General features: G+C 38.9%; 2 protein-coding genes across 2 annotated transcripts; one reads left to right on the top strand and one right to left on the bottom strand.

Moving 5' to 3' along the window:
• Nucleotides 1-5,067: 5,067 nt before the first annotated feature.
• LOC104247619 (uncharacterized) lies at nucleotides 5,068-7,378 on the bottom strand. The gene is made up of 2 exons (XM_009803682.2): nucleotides 7,152-7,378; nucleotides 5,068-5,736 (listed from the first exon to the last, which is right to left on the bottom strand). The coding sequence occupies exons 1-2, from the start codon at nucleotides 7,275-7,277 to the stop codon at nucleotides 5,293-5,295; spliced, it is 570 nt and encodes a 189-aa protein (XP_009801984.1). The 5' UTR covers nucleotides 7,278-7,378; the 3' UTR covers nucleotides 5,068-5,292.
• A 384-nt stretch (nucleotides 7,379-7,762) lies between these two features.
• Nucleotides 7,763-10,180, top strand: LOC104247623 (probable polygalacturonase At3g15720). The gene is made up of 9 exons (XM_009803685.2): nucleotides 7,763-7,894; nucleotides 7,984-8,121; nucleotides 8,217-8,372; nucleotides 8,759-8,776; nucleotides 8,874-9,081; nucleotides 9,176-9,257; nucleotides 9,347-9,455; nucleotides 9,589-9,702; nucleotides 9,784-10,180. Exons 1-9 carry the CDS (start codon nucleotides 7,763-7,765, stop codon nucleotides 10,003-10,005), a joined length of 1,179 nt encoding a protein of 392 aa, XP_009801987.1. The 3' UTR covers nucleotides 10,006-10,180.
• Nucleotides 10,181-26,216: the final 16,036 nt, after the last annotated feature.

Here is a 26,216-nt window from a genome sequence, read left to right as displayed (position 1 = left end):
GAGATATATAGGAAGTGAAACTAGTGGGTAAATAGTTTGGGAAGTATGGGTAGGAGTAGTAAATAGTTTGAGTCTAGGCATTAAAGGGTAAACGATTTGGAATTAATAGGTATAAAGTGAGATTTTCTCATTAAGTAGTGCTAGCAAAAACCCAAACCAAAATCAAATCAATACTAATGCTAACAAAAGATATTCAATTCAATACTACGAACTTGAATGTATTGAATATCTATTTTTTGTTTTGCAATAATTTTCCGCTCCGCTGTTTAAAGTTTTTCTCTTCTCTGTTTGCTTTAGATCTTGTCCTTTTTGCCCTGATTTTTCGCTTTCGGTATATTAAATTTTATTTATAGTTATTAATTTTACTTCTTCAAAAATAAAATTCCCCCTTTTTGCTCTACCGCTCCAATTCTATCATCGCCACTTTTGCTCAGAACCCCTTTTATCAAAGAACAATCCAATTTCAAATCGATACTCTCATTATTCTTAGCTATAGATTTTTTACTTTTATTTCACTGAATCTGTTGAAGTAAATGTCAATAAAGCTCGAAATTTCCAAAACCGAAATTGCTGGCTTTTCTGTACGTAGCAAAAGATTTGTTTGGTTTGCTCTGATTTCTTTGGTTTTACTTACTGATTTTCAGTTTTCCTTTACTAGCTTACAACTGCAATTTAATGGTAGTAGTTATGCTTTAGATTCCATTTGGTCACCGGTTTGTTGCTGTTATGTTGCCGGATCTCCTCGCATATTTCAGAAGCTTGCTTGTTGTTTTTCTTCAGTTAATTTCGGCTGCTAGTTACTTTCGGTGCTACACCAGTGGTAGCGGTGATAGCCCTTTTTGGTCTTTGGGTCGTGGTATTTTCTGTGTTTTCAGGGAAATTCTCAAAGTGGTTGGAGACAAGTTGGGCGCACGAGCACTAGCAAAGGAGAGCAACCTGGATGAGCGTCAGCAAAGGGCGGTGGGAAGCGGTGCGTGAGCTTGCAAGTATATCGAGGGCTGCAAATCAACACAGGTTTGGTTTTCGGGAATTGGTACCTCCCGTTCTACTGGTGTTAGCTAAATTGATGTTACTTTAGTTCACAATAGTTAAATCATTCAATAGGTGTACAGGTAGTCACTTGTTTCCTTCTAGTTTGATTCGTTGTCCGTTGTGCACTAGCGAGTCTTTTGTAGATCTGTCATAGGTGTAGTGGCGGCAGTCTGGGATGATAGATTAAAGGCATGTCCTCAGGTGGGGCAGAGTGTGGGACAAAGAGTGGGCCCGGGGTCAGGGGGTGGGTCAGGAGGCAGGGGACGTAGAGGGGGCAAGGGAGCCTATAGGTTGAGAATCGGGTCATGGAACATAGGTTCGCTAACGAGTAAGTCTATAGAGTTGGCGAAGATCCTTCAGAAGAGGAAGATTAATATAGCGTGTGTCCAGGAGACTAGGCGGGTCGGATCGAGGGCGAGAAATGCGGATGGGTATAAGTTGTGGTACTCTGGAGTCGTGGGGGGTAAGAATGGAGTGGGTATCCTAGTAGATAGCCATCTTAGGGAGTCGGTGGTAGAGGTCAGGCGTGTGAATGATAGACTAATGACTATTAAATTGGTGGTGGGTGAGTGTACTTTAAACGTCGTTAGCGCGTACGCACCGCAAGTAGGTTGTGAGGAGGAGATTAAAAGGCGTTTTTGGGAAGGGTTGGATGACATTGTTCGTAGTATTCCGCCTTCCGAGAGGCTATTCATAGGAGGGGATTTCAATGGCCATATTGGGTCGTCTGCAGGTGGTTATATGGAGGTGCATGGCGGCTTTGGTTTCGGGGAACGGAATGGATGAGGCATCTCACTGCTGGATTTTGCCAAGGCATTTGATCTATTGATTGCAAACTCGAGTTTTCCGAAGCGAGAGGAGCATTTGGTTACTTACCAAAGTTCGGTGGCGAAGACTCAAATTAACTATCTCCTCCTCAGGAGATGCGACAGAAGGTTGTGCGAGGATTGCAAAGTTATCCCAGGTGAGACCCTTGCAACGCAACATAGGCTCTTGGTGATGGACGTTAGTATTAGGATAAGAAGGAAACAGAGGTCAGTACAAGGCCGCCCGAGTATTAGGTGGGACGCCTTGAAAGGTTGTCGGCAATGGGAGCTTGGAGAAGTAGTGGGGACGCAAACACTATGTGGTCGACGATGGCGGACTATATAAGGAAGGCGGCGAGAGAGGTGTTAGGGGTATCTTCAGGCCGCACCGGTGGCCACAAAGGAGACTGGTGGTGGAATGCAGTTGTACAAGGTAAAGTGGAAGCGAAGAAGGTGGCTTACCTGCGGTTAGTGGGGAGCACTGGAGAGGAGGAGAAGAGAGCGAACATTGCGAGATATAAGGTAGCTAGGAAAGAGGCAAAGATGGCAGTGACGGAGGCAAAGACGACAGCTTTTGTTCGTTTGTATGAGGAACTAGGGAACAAAGGCGGGGAGAAGAAGTTACTCCGACTCGCTAAGGCGAGAGAGAGGACAGCTCGGGATTTGGACCAAGTGAAGTGCATAAAAGATGAGGACGACAAAGTTTTGTTGGGGGATGACCAGATAAAGAGGAGATGACAGACCTACTTTCATAAACTTCTAAATGAGGAAGGGGATCAGGATATTGTACTAGGTGAATTGAGGAATGCAGACAGCCCTCATGAACTAAGTGATTGTCGGGACATTGAGGTCGATGAGGTCATAGAGGCAATGCGTAAGATGAGAAGGGGCAGAGCTACCGGACCAGATGAAATTCCGGTTGAGCTTTGGAGGTGTGTGGGTAGAGCAGACTTGGAATGACTTACTAGGTTGCTTAATGTTATATCCAAGACTAATAGGATGCCCGAAGAGTGGAGGTGGAGTGCAATGGTCCCGTTGTATAAGAACAAATGCGATATCCAGATCTGTAACAACTATAGGGGTATTAAATTACTAAGTCATACCATGAAAGTCTGGGAGAGAGTGGTAGAAATGAGAGTGCGAAGGACGGTGTCTATTTCAGACAACCAGTTCGGGTTCATGCCGGGGCGATCTACCACAGAAGCTATCCACCTTATTAGGAGGATGGTGGAACAATACAGGGATAAGAAGAAGGATCTCCACATGGTGTTTATCGATCTAGAGAAAGCGTACGACAGGGTTCCTAGGGAGGTCTTATGGAGATGCTTAGAGGCTAAAGGGGTCCCGGTTGCCTACATTAGGGCGATTAAGGACATGTATGATGGAGCTAAGACTCGGGTTAGGACAGCAGGAGGCGATTCAGATTATTTTCCGGTTATTACGGGGTTGCACTAAGGGTCTGCGTTCAGCCCTTTCCTATTTGCCCTGGTGATGGATGCTATAACGCATCATATTCAGGGGGAGGTGCCATGGTGCATGCTATTTGCTGATGACATAGTCCTAATCGACGAGACACGACGCGGCGTCAGCGAGAGGTTAGAGGTTTGGAGACATACCCTTGAGTCCAAAGGTTTCAGGTTGAGCAGGACGAAGACGGAATACCTTGAGTGCAAATTTGGGGCAGAGCCGACGGAAGCGGGAGTGGAAGTGAGGCTTGATTCTCAAGTCATCCCTAAGAGGGGTAGTTTCAAGTACCTGGGGTCGTTTATTCAGGGGTCCGGGGAGATCGACGAGGATGTCACACACCGTATAGGGGTGGGGTGGATGAAATGGAGGTTAGCGACGGGAGTCCTGTGTGACAAGAAAGTGCCACTGTTACTGAAAGGTAAATTTTATAGGGCAGTGGTTAGGCCTGCTATGTTGTATGGGACCGAGTGTTGGCCGGTGAAGATCTCACACATCCAGAGGATGAAAGTTGCAGAGATGAGGATGTTGAGGTGGATGTGCGGGCATACAAGGAAGGATAAGATTAGAAATGAAGATATTCGAGAGAAGGTGGGTGTGGCCCCCATGGAGGACAAGATGCGGGAAGCAAGACTCAGATGGTTCGGGCACATTCAGAGGAGGAACACTGATGCACCGGTGAGAAGGTGTGAACGACTGGCGGTGGTGGGTACGAGGAGAGGTAGAGGGAGACCTAAGAAGTATTGGGGAGAGGTGATCAGGCAGGATATGGCGCGACTTAGGGTTACTGAGGACATGGCCCTAAACAGGGAATTGTGGAGATCGAGCATTAAGGTTGTAGGTTAGGGGAAATTGTGATGTCTTTTTTACAGCGCACTAGAGTGAGACTAGCCAGTTAGGAATTAGTCTTAGGATGCTATTGATCAACTACTGATGATGGGCTTTATCTTCTGTGTATTAATACCTTACATATTCTCGTATTTCCTATATCTCTTATATTGCTGTTACTTTGTTTTTATGGTATTTATGTTATGTTATGGATTTTATGGTATTTTATGGTTGTTTTATTATGAGTCTATTGATAGTACTAATATAGTGTCTCTTGTTGCCTCTTTGAGCCGAGGGTCTCCTGGAAACAGCCTCTCTGCCCCTCGGGGTAGAGGTAAGGTCTGCGTACATATTACCCTCCCCAGACCCCACTTGTGGGATTACACTGGGTTATTGTTGTTGTTGTTGCAATAATTTAGATAAAAATGCATAACCTATTTTTATTTTTCCTTTAGCGTAATCATGTAATTAATACTCCCTTATTAGTCTACTTATTTTAGCATGACTTAGTACTTTTAGATTATGTTTATTTTTCTTATGGTTTTTTAATTAGCAATATTTATATTACATAATTTTATTGTCTTTATTGTTGAATACTTTAGGATAATGCCATGACATATCTCATATTTTGTATTATTTTTTTGGAAAATACTTTATATAGTTATATCTTGGTAGGACTAAAGAAATATTTTGAGCACAATTTATATGTTTTGTTCTACGAAGATTTTACCGGGACAAAAACCCGAAAAAATCTGAATAACCCGAAAACCCGAAAAAATCGAGAGTAAAAAACCCGAGTTTTATTGGTTTAGTTTTTTGATTTAATAACTCGACACAATTGGTTTGATTTGGTAATTGTAAAATCCAAACCAACCCGACCTATGTACACCCGGAGGATTTGATTATTATACTGCTTCACATACAACAACCACAACAATTATTCAAGAGCATTTCCTTAAGATCAACTAAGGCATGTAACAGCTAGAATGTACGACAACAATAACTACACCAAAATTTCATTGACACAGATAACATATTTCATGTTGACAGCTGAAAAGTAAGAAGCATAAAAATATCCCCTTTATTTGACGTTTTTCAGGAATTGGTTCCTCTTTTCCGTTTTTTGGGTAGTTTTCAGGTGAGGTTGGGATATACACGGTGGTCAATCAGCCTCCTGCAACCCATCCAAAACCACTGACCCAACTAACAACCCGACAGCTCCCAACCCAAGTGCTCCAGCCAAAACGGCCTGGACCGCCACAAGACCCGCAGAATCATCGGGTATCAACACGATTGCTAGTATAGCCGCCACTAAAATAGGAAGCGCCGCCGACGCCAAAGCAGAAGGCTCGAAACTCGCAGCCTTCTCTAGCAAACTGAGCAGTCCAAGTTCTTCGGCCTTTGAAAATACACCTAACTTCTCTATGGAGGACAGCGTAAAGCCTAGCTCTTCGGCCTTTGATAGAAGCCCAGCTTTCTCTACAGTGCTCAAAACTTTTCGCTTCTCCAGTTTTTTGAACACATCAACTTCCACTTGTTCTCCGCCCTCGTAGAATAGTCCCGCTCCGTACCATTGTTTTTTCCAAGCATCATCATACTTGTTCACCTGCATTAGTGATTCTTATTAGTTAGTATTGTGGTACTCTTTTTAGCTCAGCTACTGTGAGTGTAAAACAGAATTAGCTCTCGTTTGACCATACATTTTGGCTTCATTTTTTCAAAAATGTTAAAAATATTGTTTGTTTATAAAATATGATCATGTTTTGAGGAAAAAAAATTCAAATATTTCCAAGTTCTCAGAATTTTTTTCTTCCACTCATAAAACTTTAATTTTTCTTCAAATAAAATACATGTTCAAATACAACTTCTACTTTCAAAAATTATTTTTCAACACAACTTAAAAAAGTCTTTTTTCAAGTTTCAATCAAATTTACGTTCAAACGCTGGCTTAGTAATTTGGTGCAAAGTCTATATAAACAATGATGGTTCCTATAGATCGACATTTTTTTTCGTTTTTGATAAGAAGATGGTACTTCACTAATCACTGCACAAAGAATGTGCGAATTTGCACTCAACCAAGGGAGTGCATCAAGTGCTCGAATAAATTGACATAATTACCAAAAATAAAAATTAGAGCAGAAGTTATAATTCCGAGCACATTTATGTTTAAAGCAAAAAAACAACTGTGCCTAAGTGTAAATTCTGCATAAATTTAGTCTTAGAAGGGTACTGTTTCTTTCAATTTTGAAGTTTCAATGTATTCTTAGCAGTCAATATATATAGAATAGTTTAATTATGATGAATACTCTGAAGAATGAAAGGTCTTTCATATAACTCCATGAAAGAATGATGATAGAAATACTATTGATATTCATTGCAAGGAAATTAGCCCATAGATTAAGTTCACTGTTTTAATCAATCAAGAACCCTTTTCATACATACTTAACTGAATTAAGAGTGGGATAATACAGAAGAACCTCCAAACTTGTCCCGATTTTCCCATTACGATCTTATACTTGAGAGGTCCTATCACAAACCCATTCCCACCCTATGACGAAACAAGATTTCTCATGCAACGCTTGCAAAGGCAGAGCTAGAATTTGAATTTTATGAATTCGGAATTTTAGTCATTTTAAGTTAACGTGTTCTAAATTGATATTTGTATATATTCAATAAATTTCTTAAAACAAATACAAGGGTTGGACCAAATTAATAGTTTAGCAGAACCCGTAATATCAACATTAACTTTGCCCCTCACCACGTGGTACACCAAATCATTCTAATTTGTCATGGTTAAGTTATAAATTAACTATAATACAATAATACAAACTGGAAGTATAATATTTGTTTCAAACAAGTTTGATTGTTCTAAGTAAATAAGGTTTTAGATGACCATCAGGGGGGGGGGGGGGGCTAATTAAGTTCGTACCAATATGGGAAAACTTATGAATGTACCAACAAAATAAGGGGAATGTCTTAATTTTCGATTACAACCGAATTAGCGTAATATAAATGGGATACCTTCTTTTTAGGAGCCATGGCCAAGAATCGCGGGGCGCTTTTAGAGGGAAATAAGCGGCCAAATCGGGGCTTGGAACTAAAGCCATGCTCTACGATTCTCAGATAAGCAGTGGTTGAAGCCGCCATTGAAGAGTTTCAGCTTCTCCCCAAAACTCTAGTTTCACATGAACTTTCATTAGACCCAAACACTAACCCTTTCTTCTCCTCAGAATTCTATGGTTCCAAATTATTTGACCAATCAAATTGCTGCTTATCCTATCTGGACAGGAAAATTTTAGATGCCGTGGCGTTGCTAAATATTATTTTTCCAATTATACCCTCAATTCTCCTCATTTTTACCTCACGTGGTACGTTACACTTCTAAAGTAGTCATTAAACTCCTGGACTAGGATTTTAATTGCTTACTTCATTACTTAGTTCTTAGTTTGTGTCATGTTTGAATTAAAATACTTTATAGACTAGTTTTACTAGGACAATAATACTTCGGCATCAGATAAAGTCCTAGAGATATAGCATGTATTATAATTGCAAATTAATTAGGTTATTGGCAAGTACTTATAACCAGTATATATTACCTCTCCTTAATTTTCCAGGGTTGCCATAAGATTATAATGAAGATGCTCATCTCATACTTTTTTGCTCTACTACTTTTGCCTTCTTTGGTTTTTTCTGTACATGATTCTCCAGTATTTAATGTTCTGGATTATGGTGCAGTTGGAGATGGCTTGGCCGATTCAACCAATGTATTTAACTATCCATTAATAGATGAATTACGTGTTAATGGACTATTCATTAGTGGACTAAGCACTTTTTTCATGCAAATTCTTTATAGGCTTTCAACAAAACATGGGAAGCAACATGCTCGTCATCGTCATCTTCTCCAACTATGTATGTTCCCTTTGGCAATACGTTCTTGATTCATCCCTTGAAACTGAGTGGCCCTTGCTCATCACCAGGCATTACTATTGAGGTATTTAATTAAACTAATTAATTCACTGGAAATTCTTAATTAAGTACTAATTTTTTGTCTAAGTGCATCCTAACTCTACTTATTTTAATTTGCAGATAAATGGAAATATAGTTGCACCAATTGAACCCTCGGAATGGACGTGTTTGACCACTCATTGTGATAAGTGGATTTATATTAAACATGTTAACGGCCTTACAGTACGTGGGAGTGGAACAATTAATGGTCGGGGACACAAATGGTGGGATGTTAATGTAAGTCAATTACACGAATCGATCAGATTTTAATTTTACGTTACTTTTAAATCTTTATAAATCAAGTAACGCCAAGTAAAAGGGAAAATTTATTGATAACGTATTAATTGACGCAAATTAATTATCAGCTTTCTGTATTTGGTACATTTTTGTTTTTTATGCGTAGAGTTTTGTAATTAGGTAGATGTATAAACTATGTTAAATATTTTCGGGAGCAGATGCCAATTTTGAACTGGTTGCTGTCTTCAATATTGTTTGCTTAATAAATAAAAAAATATTGTTTGCTTAAAACGTTTCTCTTTCATTTTTGAATCTTTTAAATGTTACTTTGAACATAATTAACTGACGAATTTTTCTCTTTCAATTTTTATTACCTCTATTTTCAGGACCGCAGGAAACCAACTGTAAGTTTTGGAAACTTTTTATAAACATGATTAATTTTTCATAGCTCGTGACAGCATTTATTTTTGGCATTTAACTAATAAAAGGTTTATTTTGTAGGCTTTTGATATTTCACATAGCCAAAACATTAGTGTAAGCGGACTGAGGTTTAAGGACAACCCTCACGTTCATTTTCATATTGAGGACTCCGAATCTGCTACTGTCTCAAACATAACCATAGACGCCCCAGCAAAAAGTCCAAATACTGATGGTATTCATCTTTCTAGCAGCCGAGACGTTTCCATTAACCATTGTCGAATTGGAACTGGTAATTTTGGACATCTCTATCAACTTAAAGGATAAACTCTTCTTAGTAATTTTGATTTTTGTTAAGATTGTGCTAAATTTTCTTGAAAATGCAGGGGATGATTGTATCTCAATTGTAGATGGATGTTCCAATCTGAAAATCAGCAACATAATATGCGGACCAGGGCATGGTATAAGGTTGAGTTTCATCTCCTCATTTCTGTCCTCTTGCACTTTCTGTGTTTTATAAATGCAAATGTGATTAATGTAACCTCATCCAAATGCAGTATTGGAAGTCTAGGCAAGCATGGATCAAACGACACTGTTGAAAATGTTCTTGTCAGTGATGTGGTGTTCATAAAATCTACAAATGGTGCTCGGATAAAGACATGGCAGGTAGGTGTTACTGTAAAAAAGGCAGTACGGTGCATAAAGCATCCCGCGTTCACTCAGGGTCCAGGAAACCCGTGACCTATAGGTAACATGTAGGCTTTATTGTTTTGACTATTTTGTTGTTGTGTTTAATCAGGGAGGCCAAGGATACGCTAAGAACATCATTTTCGAGAGAATATTGTCGCAAGATTCTCATAACCCTATAATTATCGATCAGTTCTATTGTGATCATGAAAACTGTATAGAACAAGTAAGTAATTTTTGTTTATAATGTTCAACTTTTGATAAAAGTAACTCCTTAAACTTTGAATTAGTACGTTTATTGTTGCAGGATTTAGCAGTACAGGTTAGTGGTATTACTTTTAGACAGATACTTGGAACTTCCCAAGGTGAATTTGCTGTGAAGCTTGATTGCAGTGCTAAAGTTCCATGTACGGGTATATTAATGGAGGATATATACATCCGTTCAGGCACCAAACGTGAAGCTAAATCGTATATTAATAGTGCACATGGATTTGTTAAGGGTCAAAATTTACCTGAAATCCGCCTTTGAGAATCAGGGGCACGAATTTTGGCCGATTAACTTCCAGATTTCATAATTACCCCCTGTCCCCTTGTTTGTTTTGTCTCGTAACTGCTCGAGGGAGTTCAGAATTCTATCTAGGGGATTCAAAGATGCAACAGTGTTATACCCCTTAGATTTAACTTAAAACAATTTTTAATTACCTATGCCGTTACGCTAGAATCTTCCCTTATGTATAGAGATTCAAATTTTATTTATATTATTTATGCAAAGAAGTTTGATTTTACCTTATTTGCACGACACTTTTTTATTAAGGAAATTCATTTGAACCCTCTTGTGTCCATCTAGCTCCCCTCTTGGCTGAAGGGTCTACTCTTCAATGTGCTAAGTTCTTGTATAAGCATGAGTGTTTGAGCTAAATCTTAACATTGTTTTAAGTTGACTTGGCCTCTTTAAAACACATTCTACGTATACCTTTCTATGGTGAACTGACACTCTTAACTCGGGATTCCTTAAAATCCAATTGTAACGAATTCATGGTACTTGTTTGTTATCGAGGTCTTTTTCAAGGTCATTGAATCCTCGCACTTTTAGTTGTTCAGCTGAAAATATTTAAGGTAAAAGTGGAGTACATTTTAAAAAGAGGTATATGAACATCTAATGCCATTGAAAAAAAAAGAACAAAATTAACGATTGTTATATTTATTTGACTCAAAGACGTCGGCAACAATATTTTTTATCTTTCAAATTTGCCTTTGGAGGAAGAAATACAATTGTCTATAAATCATTTTGTGTAATTATGGTTTCTATTCTTTTGTGCACAAATAAAAAATAAATATAGTTTCCAACATGAAACTCGTCATGAATTCGCTTTTCAGAGTGGTCCAATTCAACTCTGCAATTCATTGGTGGGCTTTTTATAATTGTCTAAGTCATAAATAAGTAGTCCGATTGACCAGAATATCATTGGGCAGGTGGGGCATTAACACTCGACCAAAAACAAAATACCAAAAACCAAAACTATGATTAAGTCAACTAAGTTATAAGATGATTTTATTAAACTTATTGATGATTATGAACTGGACAAGTTTCCTCAATAGATTCATCTCCACTTGTCATTAGTATGTTAATTAGTTTTAAACAAAGCGCCAGGTTGGATCCTTTGATCATTCCTATTATTCTCTTTTGTCTGACAAAACTAAGTATTTGACATTTACTCCTACATAGTTTTCTTAGTTTCTTTCATCTCATCCATGATTTTGGTGATATTCGATAATGATGGAATTTGGAAGAAAAATTTAACATTGTCACATCACAAGCCAGTGGTCTTCGTTTGGCAGTTACCATTAAATCACACATATTCCAATAATATTTGCTTTATCCTAGATTAACACACCAAAATATCCTATATCGGTGTCAACTATCTCCTGCTGTACCATTGTTGAGTTGGTTACATAAATAAAATACTAAACAGACTGTTTTACATTAAGGGCAGGTTGTTGGATTCACCTATGATTAATGCCATTGCTATCAAAGTAAGATTAATAAACCTATATAATTACTTGTCTTAACTGAACCAGGAGATCAGAATGACTAAGGCCTCATTTATTTATTTTAGATTATGACGTATGAATCTAAATAAACGTCTGAATATCAAGATGTGTTTAAGATTAAGATATTTGAATTTGAATATACATCTGAATGTTAAGATGTGAATTAAAATTTGAATACTAAATGATTAAGACTGTTTGATTTTTAATATCTGAATGCATTAAATTACCTTTATTTGAAAATTAATAAACATAAAATTTAAATAAAATACTAATAATCTAATATTCCATCAATAAAATATATAGCTTTTTAAAGTATGATAGTTACTGGTAGTGATGACTAACAGTAGTGCTTGTGAATACCGACTAGAACCGGTGATTGGTGGTAGATTTGGTTGATGGTGGTAGTTTAGGGCAGTAGCTAGTGGTGATTGGTAGTGGTAGCTATTATGATTGAGGATGGTGGTGGTGGGTAGTGATAATTAATAATGGCGGCTGGTGGTGGTAGTAGTTGTGATTAAAGAAGATGGTTGTGGGTGGTCATAGTTTATAATAATGGACAATGCCAGCTATGGTTGTTGATGGTGATGTGGTGGTTAGTTTGGTAGTTGAGGTGGATCAGTGTTGGTTGTCGTTGAGAATAATGTTGGTGGGAGTAGTGGGGATGGTAGGTGGTGGTAGTCGATAATGGTAGCAGTTATGATTAAGGATGACAGTGGTGGTGGTGGTAGGTGGCATGGTGGTAGTTGATAAAGGTAGACGGTAGCGGCAGTTAATAATGAATATGGATTATAGCATCTTAATAAAATTAAGCCTCTGGTATAGATCTTAATCATACAGACCTATTCAGACCCATTAAGTGGTTGTAAAGTAAAAAAACAAACACACTTAATGATTAAGATCTGAATAATTAAGATTCAGACTTAAAAACAAAAGCACTCAATATCTGAGATCTGAATGGTTAAGATTCAAATCTCCATTAAGTGCAAACAAATAAGGCCTAGGTGTTTACCCCAAAATGGGTAACAATTAAATTCGTACGCAATTTAAAAAATACATGGTTTAATTCAATATGAATAATTAAGAATAAGAGATGGATGGATTAAAGACAAAATAAACGATTAAACCAATTGCAATATGACGACTAAGCCTGCTCTCAGATTGAACAGTGGAGTTCGTCCTCGATCGGGCCCTCGGTACAAGCTCGATCGTGAATAAGGAATAAAACAAGCAAGCAATGCCTTGAACGGTAGCTAGAGGACAAAGATAAACTTTTTTGTAAATATGAATGAAGTAGGCACATCGAGCCTCTTCAACGAGGTGCAAAAGGCTCTGAACCGGGTAAGACGTCTACCCTCTATATCCTTTGCGGATTTTGCTTAGCTTTAGCATGTTCTAGTGACTAGATTGCTTTTCAGGCTTCGGTGCTTCATTATGAAAGCCTCCTTCGGTCTTGCTTAGAGATTAGCCAGCTTGAGTTCGAGCTCAAAGAGCAGGTCTAGAAGAAGGAGATGAACATGGCTCTTAGTGAATAACAAGACGAGGCCCTCAAGGACCTCCCAATTCTTCGAGCCGAACTGGAAAAGGCACAGAAGGAGGCCTCATCCGTGAAACGGGAACATGCCGAACTGGTTGAGAAGGTAAAAATCTTTGAGGCTAAAAACGAGAAGCTACTTGTGATGACTAATGACGCAGTTTTGTAGGTACAAGAGAAGATAGACCTGATTGACCAGCTTCGGGCCGATATGGATGAGGTCAAGACCACGATCGAAGCGATGAAAGGCAGGATGGACCTACTGGCTTTGAAAAAGGAGGCTACAAAAGAGGAGCTGGTATCAGTTAAGGACCAGCTATGTGTAGCGAAGGGCAAGGTCGACAGTGGTCACGGTTGAACGATGAACTCCGGGCACAGCTGAACTCAGCCATCACGGAACGAGATGCCCTCGGTGAGGAATACACTATGTTGAAGTCCAAATTGTAGGTAACTTCAATCAATTCCTCCGAGGTCGAGAAAATGCGGCCCAGTATAAGATTGATGTAAAGATAGCTGAGGCCCACCTAAAGATGAAGACCGAGTATGAAAAGTGGCTACCCCGGAAGAGACCCCCGAGGACATTCATACTCGAGATTTTGACCTATTATCGGAGATCGAAAAAGCTAAGAGGCTCGAGGCTGAGGCAAAGGATCTTTACGAGCCTGAAAGTCTCGAAGACTCTGATAGTTCCGAGGGTTCTGACGGTTCCTTTGCTGAGTCGGGCCCCGGTGAAGATTAGATGTAGGTGCCTTAGTCCTTTTTTTTGTTTTCCCTTGTACATTTTCTTTCTTGCTTATTTTGATGTTGTTTTGTCGTGCCTTTGTAAATATTTTTTGGAATATATAAAAAATTTCCTTTGGCAACAACATGCTTTTACTTTCAGCATCTCCTTGCAATTTTGTATTTGCATATCGTTCGTAATGCCTTAGTATAGAATCAAACATAACTTAGAGTATCCTATCTTCGGAGGCTCAAATGCGGCCTGACTTTAATGGAAATTCCGGATTACTCGTGATGTCAAGATTTTTATAAAACCAAAGGTCTTTTAAGATGCTTAAGTGTTTTAGTCATATACGACGATGTTTTTGCCGAGGATAAAATTTTAATAAGTTTTTATTATACATTAGGGCCTTACTTTCTGAGTACGGACTTCAGACGTCTCCGAGCCATTTTTAGGGTGGCCGCAGCCTTTTATATTCAGGCTCTGCCTAATAGGCTTGGTGACTCCGGGATTCGATAGCCCAGGCCGTCCTAATATTTACCGGACAATAGTCCCCGAGTAGGGGTAGTTTGTGGGCTTTAGGATCTATGATCCATTGTGAAACATCGAAGAGGCGAAATACGCAGTAATAAAGCATAAGAGAAGCAAAGATTTCTTTCATTGTTTTATATGTGAGGTACATAGTCGGAGGCGCATAAGCCTTGTGACATGGCTTTAGTGGGCTACATGGGCACGATTTGTATAACTGTTTAACCCTTACAATGAATCCTAATCACCAAGACTTGGCTTTTGACATATAAAACTTTCCCTTGCTAAGAATTTCAATCAAAGGGTAATGGCCTCCAATATTCAAGGTCGAACTTGTGAGGGCTCGGATATTGTTGATTTAGTGCAAACGATCATCAATACCGATTTAAGGTCGATCTTCAAAATCTAAGGTAGCACGTTTTACTGTTGCCTCGTTAAAAACCTTGCCGAAAAACCCTCTTCGAGACAAAATCGGTTCAAGGGAAAAAGAGTAAAACACGTGCTCTCAGACCTAATAGCCACATTCGCCCCTGGACGAGTACCTGCATATGTTAGCCAGTAATGTAACTAAATTAAAAAGGAATTAAGTTTGTACCATAGCAGTAGTACCACTTTAAGTGTGTCATGTTCCAGTTGTTCGGTAGTTGTACACCATTTCCTGATTCGAGTTTATACGAGCCTTTGCCAATTATTCCAATGGCTCGATACAGTCCTTCCCAATTCGGGCCAAGTTTCCCTTCGTTTGGGTTATTAGTGTGTAGTTTGCCGTTCACAATACCAAGTCCCCGACATGAAAATGTCATAGGTTGGCTCTTCGGTTGTAGTACCTCCCTACTCGTAGCTTCTAGGCAGCCGACCGGACCCGGGCGGCTTTCCTCTTTTCGTACAATAGTTTCAGGCTCGTGGTCATGGCCTCGGCATTTGATTCTTCGGTAGCATACTGGAACCTGAGGCTCGGTTCCCCTATCTCGATTGGTATTAAGGCTTTCGCTCTATAGACCAGAGAGAATGGGGTCGCCCCGGTACTCGACCTCAAAGTCGTACAGTATGGCCACAGGACTTCGGGAAAGATTTCTTTCCATTTTTCTTTTGAACTGGTCATCCTCTTTTTCAGGTTTTGGAGTATAGTTTAGTTCTTCAATTTCGCTTTCCCGTTCCCACTAGGGTGGTAAGGCGTTGATAATATTTTCTTGATCTTTTGATCTTCGAAAAACTTACTTACCTTCTGCCGATGAATTATTTTCCGTTGTTGCAAACGATCTCAGCTGGTATCCTAAATCGGCATATTATGTGATCCCAGATCAGTTGATGACTTCTTTCTCTCGGACCTTCTCGAACGTCTGAGCCTCGACCTATTTGTAAAAATAATTGGTCATGAATATTATGAATTGGAATTTTTCGGGTGCCCATGGCATGGGACCAATGATGTCCATTCCCCACTTTATAAACGATCATGGTGATAGGACCGGGTGGAGCATCTCTCCCGATTGATGAATCATCGGGGCGTGTCTCTAGCACTCATTGTATTTTCATACGAAGTCTTTTGCATACTTCTCCATTTCATTCCAGTAGTAGCTAGCTCTGATTAACTTTTGAACTAAGGATTCTGCTCTTGAGTGGTTCCCGTAAGTACCCTCATGGACTTAACTCATGGAGTATTCGGTCTCTCCCGAACCTAAGCATCTAGCCTGTGGGCCGAAGAAGGGTTTTTTGAACAACACCCTTTCGACTAAGCTAAATCTGGCAGCTTTGGTGCTCAGGGCTCTTGATTCCTTGGGGTCCGATGGCAATTTTCCTGTCTTCAGGTAGTCTATGTATTTGTTTCTCCAATCCCAAGTCAAACTTGTCGAGTTTACTTCGGCGTGACCTTTTTCTACCACCGAGTTCATCAGTTGCACTACTGCCCCCGAGCTGAATTCATCAGAGTCAATGAACGACCCCAAGTTGGCCAGTGCACAACCTCACTATTTTGATCTCGAGGTATATGCTTCAGAGTCCATTCCTTGAAATGGTGCAGGGTTACCTGTAATTTTTCCAAGTATCTCTACATTCATTCCTCTTTTACTTCGAACGTCCCATTGATCTGATTTACGAAGAGGAGGGAGTCACATTTGGCTTAAATCACTACAGCCCCGAGGCTCTTAATGAGTTCTAGACCTGCAATCATGGCTTCATAGTCGGTTTCATTGTTAGTCAATTTTACAGTTCTAATAGACTGCTTAATTACGATTCTTGCTGGTGGTTTAAACATGATATCGAGCCCGAACCCATTCGCGTTGGTGGCACCGTCTGTGAATAGGGTCCAAATTTCCGAATTAGCCCTCGAGGTGAGCAATAATTTCTTTTTGACTTTTGTTATTAAGGTCTGCGTAAAGTCAGCCACGAAGTCTGCCAAAGTCTAAGATTTTATGTTAGTTTGGGGTCGGTACTTGATATCTTACCCGCTAATCGCCATGGCCCATCTGGTCAGCCGGCCCGAAAGCTCGGGCTTATGCATGATATTCCTCAGCGGTTAAGAGGTTACGACATATATGAGTGGCATTAAAAGTATGGCTTTAACTTACTAGAAGCGCTTAGCAAGGCGAACGCTAATTTTTCTAGGTGGGGATATCTTGTTTCGGCATCGCCCAGGATTCTACTAACATAGTAAATAGGAAATTGCGTAATTTTTTCCTTCCGAACTAAGACACCACTTACCGCCACCTTGAAAAACCGCCAATTAGAGGTACAACTGTTCGTCTACCTTCAGAGTGTGCAGCAAAGGAGGCCTCAACATGTATCACTTGAGTTCTTCCAAAGCTTTCTGGCACTCCGGAGTCCAGGAAAAATCATTTTTCTTTTTCAATAGTGAGAAGAACTGATGGCTCTAGTCCGATGACCTCGAGGTGAATCGGCCGAATGCGGCTATATGAACGGCCAGTCTTTTAACTTCTTGACATTGTTCACAATGATGATCTCCTCTATGACCTTTATTTTGTTAGGGTTGATCTCTATCCTCCGATTACATACCATGAACCCGAGGAATTTGCCCAAACCGACCCCAAATGCGCATTTCTCTGGGTTTAGCTTCATGTTGTACATCCTTAGTATGTCGAAGGTTCCCTGCAAATGTTTCAAATGGTCATTTGCTTGCATGTACTTGACCAAAATATCATCAATATAAACTTCCATTGATTTCCCTATTTGTTCTCCAAACATTCGGTTTACTAGGCATTGGTAAGTGGTACCGGCGTTCTTTGATCCGAATGGCATTACGTTATAGCAGTAGGTGCCGAATTTTGTTATGAAAGAAGTCTTGTCTTGATCGTCCGGGTCGATCCGAATTTGGTTGTACCCAGAGAAGGCGTCGAGAAAATTGAGTATCACATGCCCGGTCGTCGTGTCGATTATTCGATCGATCTTAGGCAAAGGGAAAGAGTCCTTTGGGCATGCTTTGTTTAGATCTTTATAATCCACACACGTCCTTAGTTTATTTCCTTTTTTAGGTACTACCACTACGTTAGCTAACCATCCAGGTATTTAATTTTGTTGATGGATCCTATTTTTAGAAGTTTGGATACCTTGTCCTTGATGAACGTGTGTTTGATCTCGGTCCGTAGCGTTCTCTTCTGCTTAACCGGATGGACCTTTGGGTTCAATCTCAGCTTGTGAGTGGTTACCTATGGTGGGATCCTTGTCATGTCAAGATGGGACCAAGTTAAACAATCAGAGTTAGCTTTAAGAAAATAAATAAGTTTTTTTCCTAAGCTCGGGGGTTAACCCCGTGCCCAGATATACCTTTCGATTCGGTAGATGCTCGATTAATAAAACTTGCTCCAACTCTTCAACCGTTGATTTAGTGGCGTCGGTGTCATTGGGACCTATGAATAATCTCGAGATGATGTAATCAGCCTCATCGTCCGCTCTTTGTTTTTCCCGTTTCTCCAGTTCGAGTGAGGTCGGTATCAATGACTGCAATTTAATCTCTTCTTTTTTGGTCAGTTTTGCGCTCCTCGATGTTGAAATCGTGGCACCATGATTCGTCAATAGCAAACATTTCTTTTGCGGCTGATTGTTCTCCGTAGACCGTTTTGACTCCCCTAGTGTGAAAAATTTCAGCTCCTAGTGCAACGTCGAAGGTACCGCCCTCATGTTGTGGACCCATGGCCTACTGGAAAAAATGGGTTACCTCGTATCCCCTTCGATCACGTAGCGTTTCTTGGATTCTCTTGGCAGTGTTTACTGGCAAATTTATCTCTCCCTTCGTGTTCCCACACGCCATGTTGAATCCATTCAATACCCGAACTGCCGGTACGATTTGATTCGGTAACCCCAATTGCTCTACGACCCTTGATCTGATGATATTGGCCAAGATACCCAGATAAATCAACACACATTTAACCCGCGATTCATTGATAATTACAGATATTACCAGTGCATCTTTGTGAAGTGTACGATGCCCTCGCCATCTTCGTTGTTGAACGAAATGGCTCCCACCGAAACTTAATCTCGGTTCATTATTTCCACGTATTAGATACTTTAGTATGTTTTATTATTGGCCCTTGGAGGACTTCGTGTTACATCTCGCGTTTTTTCCTACATTAAAATTTCGTCTTTAGTTAATTGACATAGACTCAAGGATGAGATTATCTGGAGGCTAGCATATTTATGCGATTTATAACAAGCAATAACTAAGTACCATGAAGGAAAGGGTACACGAATTAAAGAAAATGAGTTTCGTTGAAGGTTGTCAATTTGGAATAAAATACGGGTCGAGCGATAATACCCGATAATTATGAACTAGTATCATGCAAGGTACCATATGACCATGGTAGTATATATATAAAGTATATATGATGTATTTTAAAAATAAATAGAATTTTAAGTAATTTGTGATAATTTTTAAATTATGCAGGTAATGGGACATTACCCGATTAACTAATAAGTGGATAAAAAATTAATAAAATAACTCACCCCTACTCCCCACGTGGAAGTGTGCCATCATTCAACATATGACTCTTGGTCATATGTATGTAACGTGTAAGTCCCTCCATAACTCATTAGAATGAGTCACTTTAGGGAAAGAATTGATCAAACTTTAAGGCTTGATACCTTTTGGACAAAAGAAGGAAAAGCCCGCTCTGATCCTTGGTTTTAATTCAAAATGACACTTTGTCTTTAAGAAGACAAACGTTCAAGAATAGAATCAGAAGTCTCGTCCAAAAATTTCAGAAAAATCAAGCCAATTTCGTCCCACAAGTTCGAAAGCGCAGAAGCTTAAATCCGATTTTTGGATTCTAAGTTCAATCCACGAAGGTTTCCAAACGGGATAATTATACGGAGTTGTTCCTTATCTAGATATGTTAAGGCTATCCTTTCTTTCTTTTGACATGATCCATACGATACGAACGAAATGTGCAAGTGCACAAATTCCATGAATAATTCTATTCATAGAAGTATTAGAGATATCTATGTTCTTGAATTTCCGTGTATCATAATATTTTATCATCTGTTCATGGGTCTCAAAAAAAATACAAAAGTTGAAAAGAATTTACTTTATGATATTACTCAAAGGTAAAATGGTCTTATGAAGCTTTGAAAGATTTTATTACGTATTTTTCATGCATTTCATACATGTGCATTGACCCATGACCAGATGGCGTTATATACGTGTATATATGTAAATATATGTAAATGGGATATGGAAAAAGGTTACGGCGTTATATACGCACCACCACCTGATCAGCTGGTATATGATGATGATGTTGCCCACAGTGGCTGAAATATGATTCAAACGGTATATATATGGGATACGGGAAAGGTTATGGCATTATCTACGCACCATCACCTAATCAACTGGTATATAATGATGATTTTGCCCGCAGTGGACGATATGATATGATGTGATGCCCTCAGAGGCTGATGATGTTATGAAACATGTACTTATGCACGACATGACGTTCATACGCATATGCATGATACTAAAAGTAATTTTTGATTTACAAAGTTATTCAGACTTACAGGTTGAGTCATGTACTCTATATGTCTTCCATATCTCTTATGTAATTTTTTATGTGCCTTACATACTCGGTACATTATTCGTACTAACGTCTCTTTTGCTTGGGGACGCTGCGTTTCATGCCCGCAGGTCCAGATAGACAGGTCGAGAGTCCTCCAAGTAGGCTATTAGCTCAGTGGAAGATGTTAGTGCGCTCCATTTGCTTCGGAGTTGCTCGTTTGCTTAGTATAATTTAGACGTGTATTATTTGGTATGACGGGTTTCTGTCCCGACCTTTATGATATTTATGTATTCTTAGAGGCTTGTAGACATATGTCTTGTACATAAAATATTGTACGGCCTTGTCGGCCTATGTTTTGAGTTTATAAAGGATCATATTGGCTTATTAGGCTCGTATGTCATGTGTATATAATGATGTAATAAGAAAGATACATTATGTTGGTATTCGGTTAAGTATAGTACCAGGTTAGGTCGCTGCCCATCGGTTTGGGTCGTGACAAAAGTGGTATCAGAGCAGTTCTGTCCTAGGGAGTCTACAAGCCGTGTCTAGTAGAGTCTTATTTATGGGTGTGTCATGCACCACACTTATAAGCAGGAGGCTACAGGGCTTTTAGGATTGTCACTTTTTCTTCTTACTCTAGATCGTGTGGTAGAGCTAACTTATAAGAATTCAAACTCCGAAATTCTATTTCATTCGTAATAAGACGATACCTACATCCGCAAAGAAGGTTGGAAAGACAGATAGTTGAGAACGAGCTGAGTCAGAGGAATTAGATTTTTGTATGATGCCTACGATAAGTAAATGTGAGGTCTTTAGCAGATGATGGGTATATTGAAAGGTGTAAGCCTCCTGATAAGAAGCATTAAGGCAAGAATGCCTACCCATCTTTATGGTGAAAGACAATGAGAGATTAACAAGATAAATGCAAGTTTCAGTAAGCAAAAGAAACGAGACGAAGAAGGATACGAGGCGCCCAGTTAATGAAGGTTAACAATGTTTATAATTCAGGCAGAGAAACATAAGCTTTTTGAGTTATATTCAACAGTAACAAAGGTATATACAATTGGACGCACCCATTCTAGATATGCCCTATGGGGGTTAACAGAAGTAGTATAAGAAGATATGTTGTATGAATTGTTTGCGCCAGTTGACATTTTCGAAGGATGTTGTAAATGGGCTAATAGATCTTTTTTTGAGACACCCACATGGTACACTCTAAAATAGTGCAGCTAGATATAAGTACTACAAAGACATGCACTATAAGCCTTCGGGGGATATATATTACCTTAGTGTGGCTTGCGTCCCTAGTAAAGCGAGAACGTTAAGCAACTTGAAGAGCCACTGGATGGAGCAAAGGGAAGCTGAAAGCAAAAGAATGTCTTGTTTGAGTTTTCAGAATTAGCAAGAAAATAAGAAGAGAGTTAATGAAGCATTATGAGTAAGATGTGATACATGGATGACAACGGTAGATAAAAATAAAAAAAATGACAATATTACAGAGTTTACAGTCAAGTGAAGGGAAATACAAGAGGTGACAAGCCTTGAGACAACAAAAGAGTATAGGCCACAAAGTCATATCGTCACTTTGAGAAATAAGTTCGTGACTCTAACACGACTACCAGAAGGAAAAGTTAGACCCCATAATAATAGAAATTAGCGTAGATTGGTGAACAAGATAAACTAAACATGAATTAGGAACTGAGTGATTTGATAATGGTTGGCATCACGAAAATTTCAGATTGCATTCCAGCAATAATAGAAGGGACGAAGAAGAATAACCTTTAAAGGTCATTCAGGAAGACGCTTCCCTAAAGCAAGAAATGTGAGCAAAGTTAAGATTAAGCGACTGTATGTGCCAGTTACACTAAATGTCACCATCGCGAGTGAGGAAATTTTGTTATCCTTTGTACGGAAAGACTATCGCAAGGCGAGTAAGGATCATTGATGATGTGAAAGGATGCCAAAGATGAAAAGGTAAAATATCTATAGGCAGGTCGTCGTAGCTCCAACTCTTAGTACACCCCTAAAGGGGGAATATGGAATGGTGTGGTATTAAGTCAGAATTAAGTGGATCTAGTAATTATGGAATGATAAAGGAAAAATGCGATAAGAATGAGAAAGGGATGAGATTGTACTAATTCAAATGTTACAGATATGCTATGATTCCAGAACATTATTTAAGCACGGCACCAAGAAAAGGAAGTAAGGGTTCCTGCCCGGGATGTTTTTGATAAATAAGGAGCCAGTGCGAGACGTAAGTTAAGACAAAGGAAATAACCCAAGAAAGATTTCACAGAATATTGACATGAGAATAGGCCAACGATTAGTTAGTAGTTGATTGAAGAAGAGCCTAGTCACAACTAGACAAGAAGTTATAGACAAATTAGCAGATCATGCAAGATAAATGTAGTAAACCCCAACATGGAGAATTCAGCCCCGCAGTTATGACATTGTAATACTTGAGATATATTCATATAGGAGTTGGAGAAGTTAAAAAGGTACTATATGAGTGTTATGGAAATAAAAGAGAGTGCCACTAGGAAGACAATCAAAATATCAGTCCAGAAGCAACCCCACAAGTACAATGGCGTGGAGATAAGTAACTACGGATAAGTATAGGCAAGGAAGGATAGTAGAAGGTCCGTCAAGTATACGATATAATAAGCTCGCATATTTACAAGAGTCAGAGGATCCTCCGTAAGTACTACAGTGAAGGACTAGCTTAGGAAATGAGGAAGAAGGCTTCAACCTAAGCACAATAACCTAATGAAGAAAGGTTCATGTAAAAGCAGTATCACAACAAAAATTGTATACCCTCCAAAAGAAAGTGGCACCTACCGTGGCTAATGAACGGGGAGAAAGATCGAAGGTAATATTTGAGACTATATGAGTTGCACAAAAATTCTGGCATGTGTGGGAACTAGGATGAGTTAAGTATGCACGCAACAAGGGGTAGAAAGACCAGGAAAAGTAATTGCATACGTTTTAAGAGAGCTGAGATGGAACGAAAGGAATTATTCGATCAATGATCCATAGTTAGTACGTTATGGACACACTCAAGATTTAAGAGCATTATAATTGTTGGCAATCATACAGCCATAGAAGACTCAGGTATAAGTTAAAAAGAAGAATTGAGCCCAGAGCATAGACAAATGATTGAATTGTTAGAAGATTGTATCATGCATATTTCTCAAGCCCATGAAAGGCTAGACAGGATAACTAATACCATGAACCACAGATCGGAAGATAGCTTAAGCCTATATAAAGGTTGATCAGAGGGAAGAGGAAACTAAAGAGTGACATCAACTAAGTAATCAGGAGTCTGATTATTGGACCCAAAAGTTATAGGAATCATGATTGAGAACATAGAAGAATCACTCTTAATATTAGAAGTGCAAGAGAGATAGCACAACAACTATATTCTATAATGGCTCTACGATAAAACTAGTTAGAAGAAGTACCAGCCTCATAAGAAGTCAGTATGGAGCTCCCACCAGATTATATAGGCACCAGAGGTGTAAGTATTATAATAAAGCTTCAAATGGTGGATGTGATTTATACCTATGTGGGAGGAAGGTTATGAAGGAAAGATAGAAGAATGTAAGGTGATATTTTAAAGTAAGTAAGGTAAAGGTAAACAACGTATGAAATACTCAAGTATAGAAGGATGAGAGTGGTCCATACTTGAGGTACAAGATTAGAAGCGCTGGGATTCAATATCCAAGAATGATAGCGGCTCGTCAGTGACATATCTTCTAGTTAATGATTTCTAGGTATCGAGAGGTCTAGTTAAGAAAATAAAGAAGAGTTAGAGACGATGTGATGTCTCACTTTATGTATAACACAAGGAAATTCAAGCAAGTTGAAGGAAGATTATGAGTAGTATAAATAGATATGTATAGTTATAAGCTAAAGTATGGTAAAGCAACAAGGTTTTAGGAGGACAGGAATACGGATATGAAAGGGCAGTGAGAAGATGACGAAAATGGATTAGGCCTATGAAAACAAGGGAGCTAATGGCTTCTCTATAATAAGCTCAGTATAGCCTGAATGGACTCAAAGGAGTTACTCTTCAAAAGTAGCATTTAGAAGAGATGGAATGCTGCCCTAATAGTATAATAAGGGTGTAATTGTGATAGATAAAGGATGACGTTTGGGCCTTTGATTGAGTAATGATTTAAAAAAAGAGAAAAAGAGAGAAAAATAAAAGGGATTCATGAATTGTACGGGATTAAATACCCACTTTGGGATGCTATAGAATACGGTTATTGCATTACAATATCGCCGCTAAGTGGATTAGGAAAATTACTTCGAATATTCCTTGATGTAACGTAAGCCCTAGAGGCAAAGTATTACGTAAGAAGTTTCAAGTTAGCAGTGTTATATTGGAGATCAATATTGAGGTGAATCAATAATGGATGGACAAAAGTCACAAAGTATGAGATGAGATTAGGCCATCATTCTAAAGATGAGCAGTAACGAGGAAGCATTAAAGGACTTAATTCATACACATGGAATAAGCAATGAGAGTAAGATGGAATTTGGTAGCAGACCTAGCAACGATAAATTAAGGTAAAAGCTATGGTAGTAAATTCATACGGTTGGCTAAACGGACCTATGCGATAAGATATAACAATATTCGTGAATTCAACAAAGTACCCAGCGAACAACTTCAGTATACTCATAGATGCCCAAAGGAATATCTTATCAAGATCTACGTATGAGGCCTAGATATTAGGCACCTTTAAAGGTCAAAATCGTACAGGCTGCATGATAAAAGGTAGCAACAGTTACGAGACTGGAAAGGTTCCGACCATAAGTCGTGGTGTGAGAAAGAGGCATGAAGGGGGGAATACAGTGGACTTTGGATTTAATCATAGAACTGTTGCTTAGATGGCAAGGAGAGTAATAAAGTATTCAGAAGACATAGGCTATGAAAATGATAAGAGCACCAGTTAACATTCGAGGACGAATTCCAAAGAGGGGAATGATATTACATCTCGCATTTTTCCTATGTTAAAATTTCGTCTTCAGTTAATTGACGTAGACTCAGGGATGAGATTATCTGGAAGTTAGCACATTTATGCGATTTATAACAAGCAATAACTAAGTACCATGAAGGAAAGGGTACACGAATTAAAGAAAATAAGATTCGTTGAAGGTTGTTAATTTGGAATAAAATACGGGTCGAGCGATAATACCCGATAATTATAAACTAGTACCATGCAAGGTACCATATAACCACGGTAGTATATATATAAAGTATATATGAAGTATTTTAAAAATAAATAGAATTTTAAGTAATTTGTGATAATTTTTAAATTATGCGGGTAACGGGACATTACCCGGTTAACTAATAAGTGGATAAAAAATTAATAAAATAACCCACCCCTACTCCCCACGTGGCAGTGTGCCATCATTCAACATATGACTCTTGGTCATATGTATGTAACGTGTAAGTCCCTCCATAACTCATTAGAATGAGTCATTTTAGGGAAAGAATTGATCAAACTTTAAGGCTTGATTCCTTTTGGACAAAAGGAGGAAAAGCCCACTCTGATCCTTAGTTTTAATTCAAAATAACACTTTGTCTTTAAGAAGACAAATGTTCAAGAACAGAATCAGAAGCCTCATCCAAAAATTTCAGAAAAATCAAGCCAATTTTGTTCCACAAGTTCGAAAGCGCAGAAGCTTAAATCTGATTTTTGGATTCTAAGTTCAATCCACGAAGGTTTACAAATGGGATAATTATACGGAGTTGTTCCTAATCCAGGTATGTTAAGGCTATCCTTTCTTTCTTTTGACATGATCCATACGATACGAACAAAACGTGCAAATGCACAAATTCCATGAATGACTCTATTCATAGAAGTATTAGAGATATCTATGTTCTTGAATTTCCATGTGTC

This window comes from Nicotiana sylvestris, chromosome 3, assembly GCF_000393655.2.
Source record: "Nicotiana sylvestris chromosome 3, ASM39365v2, whole genome shotgun sequence".
Taxonomy (NCBI): Eukaryota; Viridiplantae; Streptophyta; class Magnoliopsida; order Solanales; family Solanaceae; genus Nicotiana; species Nicotiana sylvestris.
The sequence above is the reverse complement of the archived record's forward strand: the minus strand, read 5'-3'. Positions and strand labels throughout refer to the sequence as shown.